The sequence below is a fragment of the Protopterus annectens genome, chromosome 13.part0 (assembly GCF_019279795.1).
Source record: "Protopterus annectens isolate FY-2018-M chromosome 13.part0, PAN1.0, whole genome shotgun sequence".
NCBI classification, from domain to species: Eukaryota; Metazoa; Chordata; order Ceratodontiformes; family Protopteridae; genus Protopterus; species Protopterus annectens.
The window spans coordinates 615,080,289-615,104,280 of NC_056747.1; the positions used below are offsets into that span (position 1 = coordinate 615,080,289).

Genomic DNA, 23,992 nt, shown 5'->3' on the forward strand with positions numbered 1-23,992 from the left:
AATACCATCTTAGGCCAGTGGTAGAAGCCAATCATTGTATACTGAAAGACAGCAAACAATTTCTATTGGATCTCTATGAATATGTTACTTCTTTAGATGAGAAAGAAGAATATTTTTTGGTTACATTTGACGTCACCAGTTTATTCACAGTTATATCCAATGAAAGAGGTGTTATTAGTGTACAGAATTATCTAAATGAACAAACTTCTATGAGTTCAAGTTTAGTTGAACTGATAGCCCTTTTACTAGAGACCATTCTAGAGAACAACGTATTCATTTTTAGTGAAAATATATACATACAGAATGATGGCATAGCTATGGGCACTAGTTGTGCCAATAGCTACACCAACATTGTTATGGCGGAATGGAGAGGAAGTGTTATTCCCCAGTGCTATATTCCAACAACATATCCACTTTTATAAAAGATTTGTGGATGACCTCTTTCTGGTATGGAGAGGGAATGAAAACCAGTTAAGAGAGTTGGAATCCTTTATGAATAATTCAACAGAGTTCTTGAATTTCACTATTAAGTACTCTAGGGACTATGTTTCTTTTTTAGACGTGGATATTATGAGGCTATCAAATAGAATGGTGAACACCTCTGTGCATAGGAAACCGTGCTATAGAAATACACTACTTCACAGGACTAGTATGCACCCTAGATATGTTTTTGAAAATGTGGTGAAAAGTCAAACTATGAGAGCCTCTAGGTTGAATCCTACAGATGAGGGATTCAGAAGGGAGCTGACAGGGTTGAATAGGAGACTCTTGGAGAGGTCGTATAATAGGGTGGAGATAGATGAAGCAATCTCTAGTATTTATCCATTAAGAGAGACGAAAGCTCGTCCATATTTTTCAAAAATTGAGGTACTAGGTGAAGATGAAGGTAGCGTTATAGTTAGAGGAGATATCACAAACCAAATAAGTATACCAATTTATTTTACAAGTGATGTTTATAACATTAAGAAAGTTATAGAGAAACATTGGGATGTATTGGGTGCAGATGAAGAGATTAGGTCTTTAGTAGGAGAGAGGCCAAAGTTTAAGTATAAAAATAAGAAAAACTTGAAGAGGATACTTTGTCATGGGGCAGTGGAGAGAGGTGTTAGATGGACATACAATACAGTTCCCTGCCAACAGTGCAATCAGTGCTGTTATATTAATGTTACAGAGGTTTTTAAGCAACCAGTTACTGGGAGAGAGTTTTCCTTTTTAACGGGTACTACTTGCAGGAGCACCAATGTGATATATCTTGCTCAATGTGTCACATGCCCTGCGTTTTATATAGGGAAAACGAATAGACAGTTAAGGGAACGGATAAGGGAACATGTGCATTAGATGCGGACAGGTCAGGAACATAATGCACTGGCCAAACACTATAAGGTTGCAGGTGCTACACATACCTTCTCATTTTGTGTAATACAACAAATTAACAATAGCTTAAGAGGGGGAGACTTGGAGAATTATACATTGGAAATTGAGCTAAGGTGGATCATATGCTGTAGAGCACATTATCCACCTGGCTTGAATGATAAAGTTAGTTTACATCCTATCCTAAAAAGGAGGAGGGTTAGGCAAGCAAAATTGTTTAGTCAGAATTTTTATTGTGTGCTACATTTCTATATTAGTGCTGTTTTTTTATATATTTTTATATATGTATGTAATGTGTCTTTAAATGCATGAGTATGTTGATTGAAGTAATGAAGACCTTAATTAATAACAATATAAAAGGACTGTGATTTATTCTTATGATGATACAGTCTGATGAAGCCTACTGGGTGAAAGCGCTAACTGTGTGGCATAAAGAACGTTCTATTTTATTGCTGTGGTCTGGAAGATTTCAGTTTATGCATCGTGGTATACTTTCATTCAACTTTATTTGGTATACTTTTATGTGCTGCCTCTTTGTTCCTGCTTATGGTGGATTGGACTTTACACTTAAAAAATAAATGAACATGTGAATTTGATAAAAAAAGGTTTTCAGGATGGTTATTCAGTGGAATACCTTAGACAAAGGAAAAGAGGAATACTTATATTAATTCCAAGAGAAACTCCAATAGTGATAGAGAATAAACAAGACAACAATGGCAAGTTTTTAGTGCTAAGGGGCTTCTGACAAGGGACGAGGATTGCACTGGTATGTATTTATATTCTATCTAAAAAGGATATATTGGAACTTAAGACAATTCTGGGAGAAATGATCAGTTTTTAGCAAGGAGTATTACTTATAGTGGGGATTGGAATGTGATTTGTAACAGTGAAGATGTGTCTGGAAGGCCCAGAAGGGAAAAGTATAACAAATGAGGATAGATTTTTGAAGAATTTTATGAAAATATTTGGCACAGAAGGGTGAATTCAGTAGAATTTACATATTATTCCCCAAGACATAAAAACTGGGCTAGGCTAGACAGAATTTACATTTCACAGGAACATGTGCATTTAATTGCAGGTCTTGATACGCATCCAATAACTATCTCAGAACATGTGCCAATAACATCTAAAACAAAAACACAGAGTAAATGAAATAAAAATGAGACATTGGCACTTTCCCACCTATCTGTTGAAGAGAGAGAAATTTAAGGAATGGGTAGTGGAGATTATTGAGGAGCTATTAAAGACAATAGAAATTTCTTATGAATATGTAGCCAGGGATAAAATTAATGTGGAGTTTAAAAATAGGATGGAAATAAAAGAAAGGGAACTATGGTTAAGAAGTAACAAGAATTATTTAGAGGGACTAACAAATGTTAAAATACTGCAGAATTGGGGGAAATCTCACAGAACAAGAACAGAATCAACTGCAGAATGCTAATTAGAAAATAATGGATTACCTCGATAATATGCACAAGTTTAGAAATATTGCTGTTATGCAACTGTTTTTGCTTAACAGTGGAGCACAAAAACTTTTAGCACAACGAATCGGGCTTTCGCCAAGCTTAGGGAGCCTATTACAAGGAAGGTAACAAGAGATCCTGTAGAGGTATTAGAAAGATTTTGCAAATTCTATGAAAGTCTGTATAAAGCAAAGAAATATGGAAATCAAGAAAAGATACAAATTAGAAGTTATGTACCTACCATAACGTTCCATGTTAGTTGTCTTCTCTCGCCTTCTTTCTTGCTGGATGGGTTCGGAGCCGATCCTCGGCTCCGACTCGGCACTTGCTTTAGCTCGAGAACTCCTTTTACCAGCTCGATGCAACCCTATATCCCATGATGCAAGGCGGAACTACCTCAGATCTCGTTTGGCAGCTAACTGACCCTGCTAAAGACTTATCCTAATATAATTAGGAACCATGGTTCCTAAAAGAAGTCCTCATAACAACGCTCCAGAGGAAGCAATCTAACAGGAACTCTCCAAGATCTGTCCAGGCCAGGGGGAAGGAGGGAGGGACGCAAGAAAGAAGGCGAGAGAAGACAACTAACATGGAACGTTATGGTAGGTACATAACTTCTAAATGTTAAGTTGTCAATCTCGCCTTCATTCTTGCTGGATGGGACCGCGTCCCTAGCACCTGTATCCCGGGTGGCTCAATGGAACAGACTCTTGAGAACAGTGGAACCAAAACTGGCCCTATCTCTGGAGGCCAAATCCAACTTGTAATGAGACACAAAGGTATGAGGCGTGGCCCAAGTAGCTGCTACACAAATAGTGTCAATGGGAAGTCTATCCTGAAAGGCTACAGAAGTGGATAGACTCCTGGTCGAATGTGCTTTTGGCTTAGAAGATAGTTGTTTGGCCCTTAGAGAGTACACATAGGAAATGGTGGAAGTCAACCATCTAGATAAGGTCACTTTAGATACTGGAAGACCTAACCTGTTTTCTGCATAGGAGACAAACAATTGGTCTGATTTTCTAATTTGTTTAGTCCTATGTAAGTAGTACCTGAGCTGACGATGAACATCCAAAAAATGCAGCTTCTGTTCAGCTCTGTCAGAATAGTTAGGAAAGAAAACTGGTAGATCAATAGATTGGTTAATATTGGTTTGAGATACAACCTTGGGAAGAAAGGAAGGGTTAGTTCTGAGCGAAACCCTATCCTTATGAAACACCAGATAAGGTGAACGAATACAGAGGGCCTGAATCTCAGAAACTCTTCTTGCAGAAGTAACAGCCAGCAAAAATATAGTTTTCCACGTCAACAACTTTAAAGAACACGTAGCAGACGGTTCGAAAGGAGGTAGAATTAGGGATGCCAACATTAAGCTTAGATCCCCATTGCGGAGGAGGATGTTTCACAGGCGGTTTTAGGAGAAAAACTCCTCTTAAAAAGGCTTTGCATAACCTATGAGACATGATGTTATTGTCATGCAAGCCAACATGATACTTGGAAATAGCAGCCAGTTGTACTTTGACTGTAGATGACGAAGATCCCGAATGAAAAACCTCCGCCAGGAAATCCAAAACAGAATGTACAGGAGCGGTAAAAGGATCAATATTTTTGGCGTTTGCCCAAATAGAAAAACGTCGCCACTTGCTAGCATAAACAGTTCTAGTGGACGACTTTAAAGAAGACACTAAAATGTCTCTGACTGAGTCTGAAATCATTGGTAGCCTGGCTAGGGAAGGAAGTGGAGCAACCAAGCAGTGAGGTTGAGAGAATGAATGGCCCGGTGCTGCTGACCCGACTGGTGGATCAAAAGATCCGGAACTGGGTCCAGATGCCAGGGCTGCACCAGAAGGTGATGATGTAGAGACGGAAACCAAATTTGTCGAGGCCAATATGGAGCAATGAGGATCAATTTGGCTCTCAAAACGGTGGCTTTCTGAATGACTTGTGGAATCAATGGAAAGGGAGGAAAAGCATAAAGAAGTCCCAGAGGCCAATCCTGGGTTAGAGAGTCTCTCAAGGGTTGGCCTGGAAGAGGAAATAGTGTGAAGTAATCTGGGCACTTGCTGTTTTGAGGGGTAGCGAAAAGATCGCAACAAGGGCTGCCCCACTTCAGAAAAATCTGATCCACTACAGATTGATTGAGAGACCACTCGTGAGGCATCAGAATAGATCTGCTTAGCCTGTCCGCCAATAGGTTGGACCTGCCGGGGATGTGCGTTGCTATCAGAAACCGCTGAGAAGAGATCGCCCATTGCCAAAGTCTGAGAGCTTCTCGACATAAGGGATAGGACCTGGTTCCGCCCTGTTTGTTGATGTACCAGACTACGGACATGTTGTCCGTCTGTACTGCAATAGTCCCTGTGGGAAGAAAGTCGTCGAGGGCTTGCAACGTTAAAAGCACTGCTCTCATCTCCAGGACATTTATGTGCAGGTGGTATTCTATGGGTTGCCACGTCCCGTGGACCATCCTGCCCTGATAATGCCCCCCCCACCCGATCAGAGAGGCATCCGTGGTGACTGTGGCAACTGGAGGAGGGGGAACAAAGGGTAGGCCCTGATGAAGAAGAGGGGAAGATATCCACCATCGTAGATGAGCCCTGCAAGACTGTGTCACTAAGATCTCATGTCTCATGGGCAGATCGTGGTACGACCACTGCATGAATAACATCCACTGCAGGAGTCGCATGTGGAAGCGAGCCAGTGGAAGAAGAACAATGGCTGCAGCCATTAGGCCTAGAACTTTCAAGACAAACCTGGCTTTGATCTTGTTGCTTTGTAACAGAAGCTGAACAAATTTCTGGATGTCCAGAATCCTTTGATTTGTTAGCCTGGCTAACATTTTGACGGTATTTAACTCTGCGCCTATAAAGGTGATAGATTGGCAAGGCAGCAGAGAGGATTTTTCGAAATTTACCGAAATTCCTAGACTCTTGCAAAGCTGTAGGGTGTAGTCTCTGGACCGAAGAAGCTGATGCTTGGAGGTGGCGGAGAGGAGCCAGTCGTCCAAATAAGGAAACACCTGGAATCCTCGACGTCTCAGATGAGCTGTGACCACTGCCATGCATTTGGTGAACACTCTGGGGGCTGAAGTGAGGCCAAAGGGCAGTGCTCTGAATTGGTAATGACTGGCTCCCAGCCGAAAGCTGAGAAACCTTCTGGAGCGTCTGTGAATCTTTATGTGATAGTACGCATCTTGAAGGTCTATAGAGCACATCCAGTTGTCCTTGCCCAGAAAGGGCAGAATGGATTGCAGCGTGACCATCCGGAATCTTGCCTTTCTGACAGACTTGTTTAGTCTGCTTAGGTCTAGTATCGGTCTCCAATCTCCGTCCTTTTGGGGACCAAAAGAATCTTGAGTAGAAGCCGGATCCTACTTGGTCTGCCGGCACTGTTTGGATGGCTCTTTTTCCAGGAGTTTTGAAACTTCCTGTCTTGCCAAATCCCTTTGACCGGGTGAGATGTCTGGAAGGGATTGTAGAGGTACGGAAACCTTTCAAGGGGATTTTGTAACCCTCGGATATGATCGACTGTACCCACTTCTCTTGTGATAGGGATTGCCAGGCTACTGGGTACAGCGAAATTCTTCCCCGACTGCCTCCAAGGGTGGACAGTCGGGCAACACCTCAGGGATGCTGAAAGGGCTTCTCAGGAAGAGACTCCCTGTTGCCCTGGTTCTGAGGACCCCTGCCTCTAGGGCGGCGTCTATTATTGTTACCCCTCTGCCTCTGGGGTAAACTGACCACGTGTGTCCGGTGTAGCTCCTTGGGCTTTATGGAACCACATCTTCCCCTTCTGACCCTTGGGATATGGTCTAGAAGGAGTGGAAAACTGGACTCCAACGGCAGAAAGAGTTTTACCGTCCTGTTCACATCTGGTCAAAGTATCCTTCACCTGAGGTCCGAACAAAGCCGAACCGTCAAAAGGGGTGTTGGTGAAGGACGCCTTAAAGGGGTCCGCAAAATTACACAGCCGCATCCAGGCTTGGCGTCTAAGAGCAACACCTGTGCCTGCGGCCCTGCTCGCTCCATCGGCTGCATAAGATATGAGCCGCATGGAGGAGTTAGATATAGAATTCAGGATAGCAAGCTGAGAGGCAATCTTTTCCTGAGCCCCAGCAGCCGAAGGATCCTGGACTACTTCTCCCAGTTCCTTGAGAATATCTCGTTGAAGCCTGGTGAAGTGACAAAGGTAATTCAGCGAACGCATGGCAAAGGTCGCTGAAGAAAACATCCGCTTTCCATACCTGTCCATGGTCCTAGAATCCTTATTAGGAGGACGGACAGGTACTGAAGGATCCGCCAGTTCCTTCTTAGTGGCCGCCGCTACCACCATAGCATCCACAGAGACACCTTTGGACAGGAACTGTTTGTCCGAAGGGGCCGTGATGAACTTGGATGGTCTCCTGGGGACAGGTTCCACAGAATATGGAGCCGCCCACGCCTTCCGAGCCACTACCTGCATGAGTGGGTCGAAAGGCGGAGACACCCAGGAGGTGGAGGGTCGGGATCCAAAAGCCTCCAGGTATACAGACTCATCCTCGGAGGGGTCAATGGAGGGCCAATTCCCCCTCTGTTTGAGGAGCTCAAGGATGTCTGAAAATGAGACATCCTCAGAGGGGGACCGTGGGGAACCCTCCGACTCATCTAAGTCGGTATCAGATGTAGTAGACTCAGGGGAGTCTGTGTGTTTCCTCTTACACGTCCTCTTCCGAGGGGGTTCCCTTGCAGGGTCAGGAGAAACCTAGGAAGAGGAGGAAATTCCCAGTGGGGAAACCTGGGGCGATGGATCCCTGGGCCTGAGAGCAAGAGGCTGGCAAGAGGCATCTGCAGGCACTGATGAGGGAGGAGCTAGAGGGATAGACCGTTGACCAGGCTCAGAGGCCAGGACACTCCTCATCACCTCAAAGGCTCCTCTCCCCGGGAGACCTGAACACACCCGCTCCGAAGAAACAGGAATGGTCGGCTCCAAGGAGAGAGAAGGCTCCGAGGCCGATGTCGGCGCAGTGCTTACCAAAGCCGAAGCCCCGAGAGGAGAGCGGGTCGGACAAGGGTCCGATGCCACTAGCCCCCTCGGAGCAGACAGTGGAAACCCGACGACCGGATCCCTCCAAGGAAGGTCTCAAGGAGGAGATCGGAGCCGAAGATGACGGAGCCGAAGGATGTATCGGCTCCGGCATCGAAATAGTCGCTGTCCCAAGAAGCTCCAGCTCCGAACTCTGGTGTGGAGTCGGAGGAGGAATCTCAAGAATCGGGGCTATAGCCGAAGTCTGTTGAGACGGGCTATGGAGCATTTGGGCCAGTGCCTGAGATTTCAACAGCCTGCTTACCACCCTCTCCAAATCGTGGTCAGACAGCCTGGAAGATCTCGAAGATCGGCTCCGATGGCTCCGCTCCGACAAAAGAGGAGACCCCGGAGCCGAGTGAATACTTAGTATCGAAGGGGACCGGGATCTCTTACGGGTCGGAGCCATCGGAGCCGAAGTTCCTTGAACCCCAGATGGAGCCGAGGATCTCTCGGCTCCAATGCTGGATAAAGTGTCGGCTCCAGCCGGAGCCGACAAGGCCACAGTAGTTAGGGTATCGGAGCCGGCCGGCACCGAACCCACTACTCTAACAGAAGAAGTATCGACTCCAGCCGGAGCCGATATCGGCTCCGACGGAGCCGGAGCCACCGGAGGAGGCTTGGACAATGTAGCCTGAGCCTTCGGTGGCTTAAGAGGTTTTCCTGCCCCTGGCTTAGGAGGAGAACCTTCAGGTTTTAGTAAACCTCGGAGGATTAATTTGTTCCTCCTTTCCTGCAGGACTCTCTGGCTAAAAGCATGACACAACGCACAGGAGTCCTGCAGGTGCAAAGGCCCCAGGCAATACACACAAGAAGTGTGACCGTCTGTCAGGGACATTTTCTGACAGCACTGGTCACACTTCTTGAAGCCTGAGACCTTGCCTTCCCTAGACATCCTAAAAGGGATAGACACAAACAGTCCCCACAAACACACAACTTAATCCCTACACAGACACACAGGAAGGGAATAACTTGGGGAACTAGGCCTGACTAAAACTTTAAACTGAAAAACTATTTTAAAAGTTTAAAAGGAAGGGAATAGGGTGGGCTGTAACTAAGTACAGGCTAATCTAACACTAAAGGGAAAAATAAACCCCTAACTAAACTTTTTCTTCTTTAACAAGAAAAAACTTACCTCAGCTGGCAAAGGAGACCTCTTTCGCTAAGCGGCAAACGAGATCTGGGGTAGTTCCGCCTTGCATCATGGGATATAGGGTTGCCTCGAGCTGGTAAAAGGAGTTCTCGAGCTAAAGCAAGTGCCGAGTCGGAGCCGAGGATCGGCTCCGAACCCATCCAGCAAGAATGAAGGCGAGATTGACAACTTAACATTGGAAATGTTTACGGAAGAATTAAACATGGCAAAGGTAGATGAGGCTCAATTACTGATGGTTAGGATAGGAGGAGACACAATAAACATTGTATGTATAACCAATCTACAGGGAAGTCCCCAGGAATAGACAGTGTTCCTGTGAAAGTTTGGAAGCTAGGAAGGAAAAGACTAAAAGATATGGAAGGTTTTGTTTAACAGTATTTTAAGAAGAGAAGACGTACCTACATCTTGGAAGAAAGCAGTGGTAGCTACAATACTTAACGATGGTAAAGATGCATTAGACCCAGCTTCATACAGACCCATTTCAATACTAAACCATGATTATAAAAAGTGTTCATGTCTATAATGGCTAAAAGAATGACAAAAGTAATGCCAAAATTGATAGCTATGGATCAATGTGGTTTTGTGGAGGGGAAGCAAACATTTGACAACATTAACAGAACACGATCCAGACAGAAACAGAATGTAAGAAGATATTGTTGTTGGTGGGTCTTGATACATACAGAGGAAGCATTTGACAGAGTAAGCTGGGACTTATGAGCAGGGCAATGGAAGCATTTGCATTTTCTGAAAGGTTAATTAGGAGGATATATGAGGGATCGGGAGGTTCATAGGTAGGTACTAGGCTATCGGCCCAAGGGCCTACGTAAGCCTAGCCAGCAAGGTTCCCTGGCTTACGCCACCCAAGAAAGTTAGGTGAAACTGTAAAGTGGCTGGGTCCTCTCTGGCAATTCCTGCTTGAGCAGAGGAAACAGGCATGGGTGTCCCCTTTTTCCCCTTTATTATCTGCATTACATTTAGAACCACTGGCAAAGAAAATAAGGGACACGGAAATTCAAGGATATAACTGGTATGGTAAGAAAACTGGTTCTATTTGCAGATGTATTACGGTCAATATTATATTCTCGAAAGCCGACAATGTCGAATCTGACATTGTCGACACGAGAATATCGAACACTCAGAATCTCGAGCGTGTAAACGGAAATCTCCGTAAGGGGAGATTTCCATTTACTGCAATGTAGTGCGGTCTTGGAGTTGGTATATTTAAGTAGTGGGGGTGTGGGGGGTGCAGCTTCCCACATGGGGGTGAAGGGGGGCTTGCCCCCTGCTTAAACCAGTTAGGGTACTTTTTTCTTTTCTTTTGTTCTTTTATAAGGTCGATGTTTGACGATATCGACCATATGTTGTTCCATGTTTTCAAATGTCGATCTTATAATACAGACTCTGATATTATTTTATACCTGACAAAACCAGAAAGAAACATTAAGTGTTGTGGAACATTTCAAATCTCTTCAGGATACAAAATTAATGAAGCTAAAACAAAGGCAATAATGGTAAATTATGAACCCACACATTTTATTGAATTTATTTATTTATTTTACATTGCTGACCATGTTTGAAGCAGAAGCCCAGGGAGAAAAGTTCCACAAAATTAAAAGAAAATTGTAAATGAAAATAGTACTATATACAAAAACATTAACATTTTCAAGTTGTAATAGTAAAAGCATAAAAATAATTTACAGAGTTTAAGTTGATATTTAACTTAAAATATGTGCAGAAACAGTATGCAAGGTTTGTAAGTACAGCCAATGTAGTTACAATTAGTGAAGAACATACAGATAGTATACAAGTATAAATACTTTTAAGATTGAATGACATGTAATTACCTAGATAAGATGATTAAGAGAGTGACACACAACAAAAGTAAACCCAATAAGGGCAGATAGTAAGCTACATAGGAGAGGAAGACTGTCTATGGAGACAGAATACAGTGACATGTCCAGCCACCTTTTAGGTAGTCCTTGGTGGCTGACGAATTCTAGGAATTGTTTGAGTGTTCTAAGTTTCAATGTGAGTTTGTTCCAAGAAATATTAGGGTAGTAGCTGTAGATGTTGTGTCCAGTTTTGCTCTTGGGTTTATAGATTTGTAGTACGTCTTTGTCTGAGCTATGGGGTGTCCTAGAAGAAGTGTAGAAGGAGATTAGAGGAGACAAGTTGGGGCACAAAGATGGCTGGTACAAAATAGAGTGGATAAGCTGAAGGTGGGAGAGAAGCATGTGGGGTAATTCTAGCAAATTTAAGTGTTTTAAAGACAGAGAGTGATGAGACTTATAGCTTTTATTTGCAGCAAATCTGGCCACTTTGATATAGGTAGTTTCTAACTTACTTAAAAAAAGAGGTTTGGAGGTTGGTGAAAATTTGAGAGCTGTACAACAGACTTGGTAGTAGATAGGCATGAGAGAGGGAGACTTTACCTTTGTTAGATAGGAACTTTTTATTTCTGTATAAGAAGCCAAGTTTTGATGGGTTTTCTTAATGTAATTATTAAGATGCAAATCAAATTTCAGTTGGTCATCTATCATGGGCCCCAGAAGTTTTGTGTTGGGTTCAGCTATGATAGGTGTATTTAGAGAATGGATAGCAAAAGTGGATTTAAGGTGGTTTAGGTTTTTGGGAAGAAAAAGTAAGGGGTTTTTTTTTTTTTTTTTTTTTTGGGGATTTAGAATTAGCTGGTTGTTAGAGAGCCAGGTTCATGAATTGGTTCATCGATATCCATACCTATGGGGACATGATAAAATAAAATATTTATGAGTATGGATTATAAATGATTCTGGTGTAGCAGCCAATGATATGTGAGAAGAGACTAAACAAAGATAACACAAAACGGAGAAAATGTGAGCTTTGTTATATGGATATGGATGGTAAGATACAAAAAAATCAAAATGATTTTAGTCTCTTTAGGCTTATACACAGTCAAGCATATTTTTATCATTCAGAGGAGAAGCTGTGGGTACCAATTAATAAAGAGCTGAAGGACTTTATCTGGAGGGGAAAATGGCAAGAGTCAAGTGGGATACAATGATTCTTCCAGTAGGACAAGGTGGATTGGGATTACCCAATTTGAAGAGGTATTTCAGAGTTACACGGTTAAGGCTCCTATACATAGCACAAGCAGAAAACTATAATTCAAAGTGGAAAGGGATGATGTTGAAATGGGGGGGGGGTCAAGAAACAAGAACACTGTGGTTCATTTTCATTTATATAAATGTATGATTACTTATGTCGTAAGTGATGGTTTAATAAAAATGTTTCCTGTTTAAAAAAAGAAAGAGGCAAGAAATGAATAATTTATGTAATGTTGCTTAGGTTATACGATATACAGTAATATAGGTGAAATATTGCTTAGGTTATGTGAAATATAACATTAATCTTCATTTAATACAGTTTGGTTGCTTTTGTATAAATGTAAATTTGCCTGTCACAAGTCATAATTCAATAAAGATGTTTAAAAAATAATTTTTTATGTGCCAAAAAAAAGAAGAAAAAAAAAAGGTCCTACTACTGAATTCATGTCTTCCATACCAAATATTTTCAAAAATGTCTTCAGAAATCTAAACTCTTTTGTTATATTTTCCCTTCTAGGTCCCCCAGTCACATCCTCACTGTTACAAAGTTCCACTCCCCACCTACAGAAATATTACCTGCTGAAACCTTTTTCTCCCAAACTATTATTACGTTCCATAATAGCAGTTTTAGGTGAAATATAAACACATGCCAGCGTAATCCTGCTCCTTTGCCAGTAGTGCCTTACTACCTCAAATTTAACATTACTATCTTTTTCCTTCTCTAGCAATTAGTATCAAGTGCTCTCCTTTTTCTCTGCCCCTGACATTTTGCTGAATATCCATCCTGAAATCCTTTATCAAATTTAACATGCTCACTTCTTTCCAACTATGTTATTTGCACTCATTTCTTAATATAATTATTGCTTTTTTGTCTATACCTATGAGGCCATTCACATTCCAAAATGTTATGCTTACTGTAGCCATTATTATAAGAAATTATTATTCCCACCTATTATGACAGCTTTTAAGTGCCTTTTTCTAGCTTTTGGGTTACATGCACCCAATCATGTTTGGCAGGTTGATCATTTATACAGTTGTTTCTTGCCATCTCCATCTGAACCCATGTCACATTTTACAAGACACCCTGTTTTAATGAAAACCCTCAGAACATCCCCATATCCTATTAATTTAAAAACACAAACACAAAACCATTACCATCTTCAAATAAGAAGTTTATCTCTAGTGACAGGAACAATTGTCCCAAATCGACAGCTGCACCCACAGACATTAACTAACCTAAAATTAAAGTCACCCATGATAAAGCTCATGTTACAGCCTAAGCTCCTATTTACATTAACTGTTGCCTGTTCTCGTCTTAACTTTATTCCCTCCTAAGTGTGGGGAAACAGCTTGTATGCTCTCAGTATTAACTTTTAGCCATAAGAAAAACAGCATTGGATATCTTTAAATAAAACTAAACATGCACCATTCTAGTAAATGCATTAAAATATTTAGTTACCAGAAAAGCTGTTCTTATTCACTTCCAATAATTTCAAACTTTTTTTAGAGTTGCTTGCCCTTGTACCTTTTAATTTTACTTCTCTCAATAAACAGTATCCAGACCTCTCGATTTATTGCCTTTACCTTTAGTCAGCTTGCTTCCATAGAAACATAAGAACAGACTGTACTTCCCAACTCACACTGAACATTTATTTGCTAAAGGAAAACTATTCATTACAGTGTGGGCTCTCAGTAACTTACAAAAAAAATAAAACTGGTCATCAGATTAAGTAAAGGGCATTAATCCAGACAATCAACTAAGGAAAAGTAAAAGACAATATTTCATCTCTACGTACATTATACTCAGTGCACTTTAACACTTCACCCTCCCAGTTCAATATTACAGCCCATTAACTTAAACATGCTTTTGCCCAGCCTTTATTCTCTTTTTACAATGCAATGCCTACATTTCATAAAAGTAAAAAAAAGTATGTGTTTACGTTGGTATCTTTAACACATACAACAATCTCTGAAAATATTTTTCTATATAACATGCAATTTATATCATGAATTGTTTTATACAAATACTGTTAAACATTGTTTTACTTATTTAGTTTTTCTTTTGTTCTTTCCTTTTAGGTGTCTTTTCAAACATTAAGGGCATAAAGTGGGGTACATGTCAGCCCCCCCAACAAGTCAATAAAAATCCAGTCCTTCTCAGCCTCTTTCTTGTAAAGCCACAGTTCACAAATGTGACTGATGCTTTATAGTCTCAAATTTATTTATTAACTTCGGCATTGGTCTTTTACCTGTTCATCTCCATCTCCCAGCCTCAAACTCCAGTATAAGTCAAAGAAATCCCAGATTCTTCGAGTCAACTCATGTGCTCTTTTTTCTGTCTCTCAATTTTCCTTTGAACACTGGAAAAAAATTTACTGGCAAAGTCTCTTATGAGCTTTATTTATCAGACGTATGAGAAGTAGAGCCCTCTTCTGTTTGATGGCTCAGTTTTTGTATTTCCTCCTTAGCCTGTTCTGCATCAAAAAATGACTTTCATCCTCCAGAAAAAAATATTCTGAAGACATCTGGATACAACAGCTTGAATCTCACACCTGCCTCTTGGCATTCCCTGATTGCTGGGATACATTTGGTTTTCTTCTTCCTGGTGTACAGTGAATAACTATTTTCCACAAACACTCCACTGTCTCCAATTTGTAATACTTTGCCTGTCAAAGTTCTGTCAGGATCAACTCTTTCTGCCTGTATGACTGCATAACTACTAATACAGGTTTTTGGTTGCTTTCTTGTGGCCAGGTTTTCAGCACACACACAATGTGCCCTTTCAATTACCAAATCCTGCTGTGGAATACCAGTCCAGTTACTTATTTGTGGCTTCACTAAATAAACACAGACTTCTTTCCAGTTTCTCTGGTATGGCAGAAAATCTCGGGTTTTCTATGCATGTTCTGTCCCCTAACTCTACCATTTTTTTAAACAGTTCTTCTTGAGCAGTCTCATACTCAGCCAGCCTTTACTTCATACCAATTTTTTCATAAAAATCTTCAGAAATCTACCCTGTTTTGTTATGTTTTACCTTCTATGTCCACCAAATACATCCTCACTGTTGCAAATCAAGTTCCACTCCCCAACTATAAGTAATATTCCCCTACAGAAAGGCATTTCTCCCTAAATTTCTGCAGTTTTATCAGATCATCTGAATAGCTGTTTAAATATTTTCATTTTTTTTCAGCCCTTTGTTATCTGAGTTGATATACATTTATTTTAATCACCTTGTACCACATTTGACTTCTTCTAAATCACTGGAAGCCATCTCTTGTACCAAAACTGCAGCCTGAACTGCTTGTTCCTAAACTACAAGATTCTTCCCAGTCAGTGTTTTTCTAGCTGATTTTCTTTCAGGCTAAGTTTCTTATTTGTTAGCATCCAAGCAGTGTATTTACTAATTGAATTTTACCAAAACAGGCAAAATTCCTGCCCTCTAGTTATCAGTTACTTTTTTCATAATGGGAGAACTGAAATTAAGCTGTTGATCAATGTGCAACCATCTTGAAAAGTCCTCTCAGGTTTACCTTTCTTGCATCCAATATTGCAAATAAATAGCTGGTCAGCTTTCCTGAAGGACTCCGTTCTACTTGAGTTGCCTGTGTACAACCAAGGTATGAAGAATCTGCTCTCCCTTGTTTTTTGGCTCTGAATGGAAAACTGGGAGAATGACGGCTTGATTCAAAGTGAACTCTGAGACAACGTTAGGCCTGAATACAGGGTTATTCTGCACAGTGACCCTATCCCAATGGAAAATGAAACATGGTCTCCCATCATGAGAGCTTGCAAGTCAGATACTTATCTTGCAGATGTTACAGCAACAAGTACAACAGTTTTCCAAGTAATGAACCTCAAATCAGCCAAAGACGTGGCTTCAAAGGGTGACAAACTCAGTTTCTCCAGCAAAAAACTGAGATCCCAAAAGACCAGATGACAACTTACACAGACAAGTATCAGGAGTGTAAACTCCCTAATTGGACCCTAATTACTGGCTAGGCACCAACAGCAGCTCTTTTCCATTTGCCAACATATGACTTCCTAGTAACAGACTTTCTTACCTCCTTTAGTATCTGCTGCACTTCCTCATAAAAAAGGTGCCTAAAAGTTATCAACATTTAAAAATCTAGGCAGTCATTTGTAGTTCATTGAAGTCAGGGTGTATCAAACTGCCCTTGTCTAGTGTGAATAAATCCAGTATGTGAGGAAGTTTGTGGTAATTGCCCTTGGCCAACTCCATAAGAAGGGGAATTTTTTTTTTAATCTTTCTGAATCTTCAGAGGTATCTTACAATCAGTGGAAAGGGTGGAAAAACATAAAGAAACATCCTTGACCAGGGAAGGAGACAGCATCTATTCTTAAAGATTGCTTTGCAAGGATTTCTGGAACAGACTTTGTCTAGCTGTCTGTTTTGAAAGGAGGTGAACAGAACAGATCTACTTCAGGAGTTTCCCACAGCAGGATCAATTCCTGGTATACTTCTGTACTGAAATTCCACTTGTGAGATTCTGTCCAGGATCTGAAGAGTCCGACTCTCACTATGTTTTGCCCTGCCGGTAAGAGGCCTGAAGAGTTAAACTATTGAAAAGCTAATTTTCAAACCATCATTGCCAACCTTGTCTGCTGAAGTACTACATCACTGTGATGTTGTCTGTAATAACCTGAAGAGGGTCAAAGACGATGTAAAGCTTCTACAGCTTGAATCACACCAAGCATTTCTTTGACATTTATGTGCTTTTGTCTGTCCCAACTGTCTCACATCCCTTGCACGTTTACGCCCATAGAAACTCCATCGCAAAAGACATCCGAGGAATTTTGTCAAGAATGATTGTGTTGGGGGTAGGAAAAGAGGGAGTCCTGAAATGAGAGCCATCGAAGTCCTCCACCACTGTAGTTCTAGCTTTACAAATTCCAGCACTAGTATTTGAAAACGAAGGGGGTTGAAGATGCTGGGTCCATGTTCTTTTAGGAACCACTGAATCTTTCTCATGTACAGCCTGACAAGTGGTATCACTGGAATCAAAGTAGCCATAAGACCTAGAATTCTGAGCAACTGTCTGGCTGAAGCTTGAGTCAGACAAGAAAAGTTCACAAATATTTCTGGATAAGTATCCATTTTTGTCTTGAAGTGAAAGGTATTTTTGCATGAGTGTGTCTATATAATCTAAAAATACAACAGTGTGACACAGATAGGATTTCTGTATGTTTATTTGAAACCCCAGATGAGTTAGGGGGGATGAAACTTTTGTTAGGGACTCTTGGTATCTAAACAGACACTCTGCACAAATAAGCAAGTCATCTAAATAAGGAAATATGTGGACACCCTGCAGTCTGTAGTGAGACACAACAGGAGCTAGACACTTCGTAAACACTCTTGGTGCAGTATATAGCCCAAAGGGTAATGCAGAGAGGTGATAATGTGACCCAGATAGACAAAATCTTAGGAATTTCCTGAATTTGCATGCTATTGGAATGCAAGGGTAAACATCCTTGAAGTCTGTCACCATAACATAGTGGTCTCAAAGAATGGTTAACACTAACTGGAGGATCAACAACTTGAATTCTGAAACCTTTGCTTAGAGATTGAGGAAGGAGAGATCTAAAAGTGGTCTCAACAAGTGCTCCTTTTTTGAGTTAGGCCATGAGGATAGGTTTAGCAGATCATGTTGAAGTCTGATTTCTACATCGGAGTGATAATGACTTAGCCTCTACATTACAGGTATATTAGTGAGAGGCTGGCAAGTCAAGTTGAATTTTGTTAACAAAAACTGAAAAGAGTACAGGAGTTGAATGAACCCTCAAAGTATTTGCTTGGTAAGAAGGGCTTCTATGGAGAAAAGTCAGCCAGTCTTCTCTCAAAGTCCTGTTACTAAGAGAGTTCTCAAACCATGCTGCTGCAATGTTGCTTATTCCATTATCAAGCATGCGAGTGAGTAGCAAGGAGTGGTGTAATAGATCAAACAGAAGACTAAATTCTATGGAGATTGTGTCCAGATTGCGTCCATACATTGAGCCTTATCCATGTTAAGTAGAAGGTCATATGTTAGAGTCCACAGAGCAGTCAAAGTCCTTTTTCCTGATTTTTAAGGATAGGAGATAATCTTGTTGTAAACAGCTGGATAACTGCTGTTTGAATACTATCTTTTCCAAAATTTTCCCTAAGGTTGGAAGGATGAAGACAAGACAAAAGTGAGAAGCTTTAATTGTTTTTATAGCTTTGGAAGTGGCTTGGCTAAGGCAATTTTCCATGCATTAGGAATGGACATGGAGACGAGAGAGAAGTTGTAGATATGGATGTGAGATTGGATAACATGTTCGCTACAGCCGTAGACAAATCAGCGGCAGATATCAGCAACTGTTGCTGCATTCAGGAAAATTTCTTCAAGTAATGATGTAGTCTTTAGCTTTAAGTGCTCTGAGGTACAATGGGGATATGTAAGAGGATGGGTCACGTGATGAGTTACGGGGTGTGCAGGAGGATGAGGAAAATTATAACAGGCTGGTACGTGAATTCGTTAAAGTCAGTGTTCCTTTGGCACACTTGATTGTGTTCTGTATGTTGGTATGTGGGCTTTTTCAGCCAGGCAGCAGGTTGCCAAAATTGTTTGAGGGAGTGTAGCAATGAGCGCTGTTTTAATTTGTGAAATAAATACTGCTTTACCTTGACAGATAGAATACTTGGTTAAGTTCCTAATTAAAGTGCACTTGCCGAGTGTCAGGATCACTCTTCTAATTTTGCCATGCTTCATTATATAGTTGAAGTAATTGTTTACATTTTATTCTTAGTCAAGTCTGTCTTCTTATGATTAAATTATCTTCTAACTGCAAGGATAACTGTACTATGTATGCAGGAGGGTCTGAATAAGAGCTTCTGTTGCTCTTGTTGCATCTTGGGTTGATAATAATGATAACCAATCTCGAGTTAACAAGTAGGTTTTGAGTTTAAACAGTTTAAAAGGAGGTGCAAGTCTAAATGAGATCATTTTGGCAGATACCCTTCAACAACAACTTCAGAAACAAGCTATGGGGCATGGGGCAGCGGTCATTAAGGGAGAAAGAGTGGACAGCACTACATGAAACAGTGAATGATTCATTGATTATAAGAAAGACTAGTAGTGTATAGTGCTGTGAGAGGAGGATGGGACATGTACTAGCTAGACGAGTTGTAGGTCAGTCAAATATTTACTTAGTTCTTGTTCAAAAGGTCCTAGAAAGTTAATGTGGAAATCTCTTAATTATAATAATGTTTATTGGGTAAACTGGTGATTATGTTGTTAATGATGGAATTGAAATGTCTTAGTAGTAACATGGAGGTGGTAAATAGGCTACTGCAACCAGAAGTACATTGTTGTTGAGTTTTTGTTTTTTTTTTTTTGTTTTTTTTAAGGAGCCAGTTGGGGCCCAGTGCCATAGGTTCATCTTGAACCATAATTTAAATTTTAAGTGAAATTTATTAAGGAGTAGTCTGTCTCTTGTTCTAACACCTGTCTTGGCATAAAAAAATATAGTTACAGCCTGAAAAGAACTGCCATAAGTTGGGATGGCTCTCTTAAAGATTCTTTAACAGCAAGGCGGCCAGTTAAGTGATTATTGAGAAATGTGTTTATGTGGTCTAGCTTATTTCTAACTCTCCTTGCATTGATAAGTTTACAGGATTGGACTTGGGGATTTGATAGATGAATGTTGGGGACCAGGGATATAGCTGAGACAGAAAAATGTGTTGCAGACAGGGGACAACACTGCACTTTGCATGTGTGTGTGTACTACTAATGTAGACTGCAACATGGCCATCAGAAGTACAATACCGTAGGTGGGCCGATATGCCAAAGTACATAAGCAGGGCTTGCTACTGCGCAAATGTAGGAGTGATTTTTTTCTAAACATAATGGTGCAGTGTGCATTTAAATGTGAGAAAATCAAAGTAGTACTCATTCACTCATCTTACAATTCCACTTATATCCTTTAGAGTCAAAGAAGAGCTAAAGCTAATCCAGACAACAAGCAAAAGGTATGTGGTCCTGCTTGACTGACAAGACGGCGGGCAGAGTCTCAATATGTAAATGCACCATGACTGACATGGAATGCATTGTAATGTAGTATTCAGAGTTTCAAAAAACAGTTATTTAAAGAGCAAGACATCAGCATTGCCCTTTACTGTAAAAGAAGCAGCGGGTTTGAAATTATTCTGTAATGTTTTGGCAGGTTCCTTTGCCAAACACAGCCCCTTACAAAAATTCATGCACACAACGTACTCCATCCTCGTTGAAATTACTTTTTCTCCTTTTTCAGGGGTGCAAGCCCCCCTGCACCCCCTTGTGCGCTGAACAAGTGCTGTGCAATGGTGCTGGTACTGCAAACGATTTCAGCCGTTAATAACAGTATCGTTTAGAGAAACAGTTTTGTGGTGTGAACTCTGCCTGATTGACTGACTGATTGAAATGTGATGTACAACAGGCATTTTAGTTTTATGTCCCTAGTAAACATTTCTTTTTTGGTAGTGAATGTCTACAATAAAACATCGGGTTGCTTTAGGCACAGATGCTGAATATTAATTAAATTGCAATGTGTCAGGCGGGGTTTGCTACTGCACATCTGGTGGGTTAACCATCTTCAGTATCACCATAACTAATCCTAGAAAGAGCAGCAGTTCATACCAAGAAGCACACAGCTTTGGACAATATTCTATCACTAACTCAGTTATCAGTATGTCCTTTGGATATAGGAGAAAACTAAGACCCCTGTAAACAAAACAATGACAAAAAAAGAGGTCATGGCAAATCCACACAGAAGGCAGCCCGACTGGGAACTAAGCTGCTTTACAGAATCTGCTGCCCTCCCAATACAACCCCTTCTTCATCCAAACAGTAAAAGAATCAATCCGGCTCTCATTTCTTACTGCTTCAATCAAAACAGAGGTCAGCATAATATGACACAAATGCCAAACCAAGGGCACATAAATACTGCTTGTAATAGTGTCTTACAAAGACGGAAAATGACTTGAAGCAATCATTTTGTGAAGTGTGGAACTACAAGGACAATATTTATTTTCGTGACTAATCCATTTTTTTTTTTTTTTTTTTTTTTTGCACAAAATACTTATTTTGAAAGCAGCAACACGATGTTTGTTTGCGTCTTTCGGCTTTTCCCGGTTAGGGGGTCGCACACAGCGGAACTCTGTTTCGCTAATGTTTGGTAGTGGACTTTTACGTATCGGGTTACCAGCCCTAACGCACAACCTTCAACGAAGGCACGGCCCATTCACGTATGGCTCCACACAGAAGACTAGCTGAGAATCGAACGGGACAACGTCTTACTGTGAGGTGACAACGCTACCGCAGTATGAAAGCAGCACCCCACTATTCAACCCAAATCAGTGGCAACTGACTGTAATTAAACATATGTTTGGAATTGCCATTAACGACTTTTTATTATTTCATAACAAATCCGTATTTTTCTCAAAAACACCAATTTTACGAAAGACAGCAAAATATTAAGCCAAAACTCAAGGACAAATGGAATCTATCACAGATCTGAAAGTACTTCCGGAAGCAAATAATCTGCTTGTTTACATTGAGTGAAGACCACTTAGCATCACGTACGCAATATCTTACGCGCATCATTGTGTAAAACAGTCAAAGCTATAATCGCTAACTAGTCTGTAGGGTTGCCACCTTTTCAAATGTCCAAAGTAGAACATTTTTTTTTATAGAAACATGAAATATTGCAGTACAAATCATACCCACAGCCGGTGCAAAGGACAGAACTTCACTTTTTTTAACAAAATAAAAGATTATTCTTGTAGCATTTTAGTCGCTTGTGCTACTTTATATAACATTTATGTGTGGGGTTACCACCTGTCCCACTTTGCGAGGGACAGTCCCTCTTTGGGCAGTTGTGTCCTGCAAAAAAATTGTAAAAATGTCAAATGTCCTGATATTTAGGACAAAATTGTTTCCCCAAAGTTTATGTAATAGTTGCATTAAACAGTTATGTATCTGAACCACCTAAATGTTATAAGAAACAGAATAAGCAACGCAACTAAAACATTACAAGAATAAGCTTCTATATAGGCAAAAAAGTGAAGTTATGTTCTTCATACTAGCCGAGGGTATGTTTCGGCCTGCAAAATCTGTTTGCACCAAAAATGTCCCACTTTGGGCATTTGAAAAGGTGGCGACCCTATTTATGTGTTTCAGATCCAAGATAACTTTTATGAAACTATTAAAGAAAGCTTGGGAAATATTTTTGTCCTAAAATCTCAGGACATTTGCCATTTTTAATTTTTTTTCACAGGACACAACTGTCCAAAGAGGGACAGGTGGTAACCCTACTACTAGTCTGTTCCTCGTGGGATCTCTCAACAAAGGCGGAAACACCAAGTAAATGTCCCCTGTTTACCTTTACTCAATTCCGTTGGCTTAATAGCTTGCAGGTCCTCTGCTGTCTGAAAACCAGCCCCAACAAGTTTTACTTTCAATGAGGAAGGCAGGGGAAAGCTTCCTATGTCTCTCTGCATTCTGCCACAGTGTACCAGTTGAGAAACGTATTTAAATGTTTTTTTTTTCTAAGTGCCTGGCGGTACATTAACGACTGAATAAGAACTGCAGAAGCATACCGTCTTCACAAAATATCTTCAAGCAACAAGATCTATTTAGTATTTGACACAATCATGTAACCATATTGGCGCCGTGGAAGTTTAAAAAACCTTCATCGACATCCGCCTCATCGCCGGAGGCTCCAGGAAGTCAGAAAATACTACAAATTACCATCATTTCTCGCCATCTAGTATCTCTCTGTGGTACTACAGCAATTGAAGACGAGCTTGCAGTAAAGGAAACACCGCACCCGTTCTTAAAATTATTTCTTTATTAAAACATTTTAAAAACAACAGTAATACCACATAAATCATGTAAGGTTTAAAAACGGTGAATATGAGAAACAAATGAAATTAGCCATTTTCTATAAAACAGCTTATACTAACTTAGTTTACAAAAGAACCAAGAATTATATACATCCTGAACAAGTAAAAACCTGAATATAGAGTTGATCTATAGTAATGTAGTACAGAAATGCTTAAAATGTAATAGTAATACTGATGTCTCTCCAAAATTTTATAAAAGTATATCTACTATCGAATGTATATCTTAACAAGGGTGTAGCCAGGTATATTCTTTGTACTCTATAGAGTACATTTTATATTTTATGAATATCGTTTAGAAAATTGTAGCTTTTTCAGGAAATTATTATGTCTGTGACTGTCTAAATTAATACCGCCAACAGCAAGTACATATCTTGCTTAAAGAGAGGATTTCTAATCCAAAAACAGTATACTTTGTTAATATAGATGAAACAGATGCAAGTGATGCATGCATTTATTTAAGTGTGTGTGTGTGTGTGTGTGTGTGTGTGTGTGTGTGGGAAGGGGGGGGGGGCAAAATCTTGTGAGATGTGAGCATTGTTAATACCAGGTGGGGCAACAACAGATTGCAAGGACGAAATGGAATTCTTTGGCTACATCCCTATCTCTTAAGGGTCATGTCATAAAAATAAACGGAGGAAGATATAAAATGGATGTGAAAGGAAAGAGTGAAGAAAATTTTAAGCTACTATGGAGGATTTGAGAGATTTAAATGTTAAAAACTAAAAAGAAAAATGCAGAGAATAAAGTCATATTTGAGATCAGTTGACACATCTAACTAATGAATTAGATCAAGTACCTTCAGCCAGTTATCCTTAGGCAGAAAGTTACTTTTAAATTTGTCTGGTAGAATTTTACAAGCTTTAATGTATTTAATAGCTAATAGCAATTTCTTGGAATTTATTCCAGTTAATTGACCAGACATCAAGCCATTTAGTGGCAACAT

General features: G+C 40.4%; 1 protein-coding gene across 2 annotated transcripts in view; it reads right to left on the reverse strand.

The window, feature by feature from the left end:
• The window catches only part of RAD51C (RAD51 paralog C), a 1,235,792-nt gene extending 1,212,922 nt beyond the window's left edge, over positions 1-22,870 (reverse strand). Inside the window, exon 1 of one of the 2 annotated variants that reach the window (XM_044054279.1) lies at positions 22,527-22,868. In XM_044054279.1, the coding sequence (XP_043910214.1) occupies positions 22,527-22,644 (118 nt within the window). In that variant the 5' untranslated portion in view covers positions 22,645-22,868. Of the gene's footprint in view, positions 1-22,526 lie in introns of both variants that reach the window. The other variant, XM_044054280.1, reaches the window with a different exon arrangement.
• Positions 22,871-23,992: the final 1,122 nt, after the last annotated feature.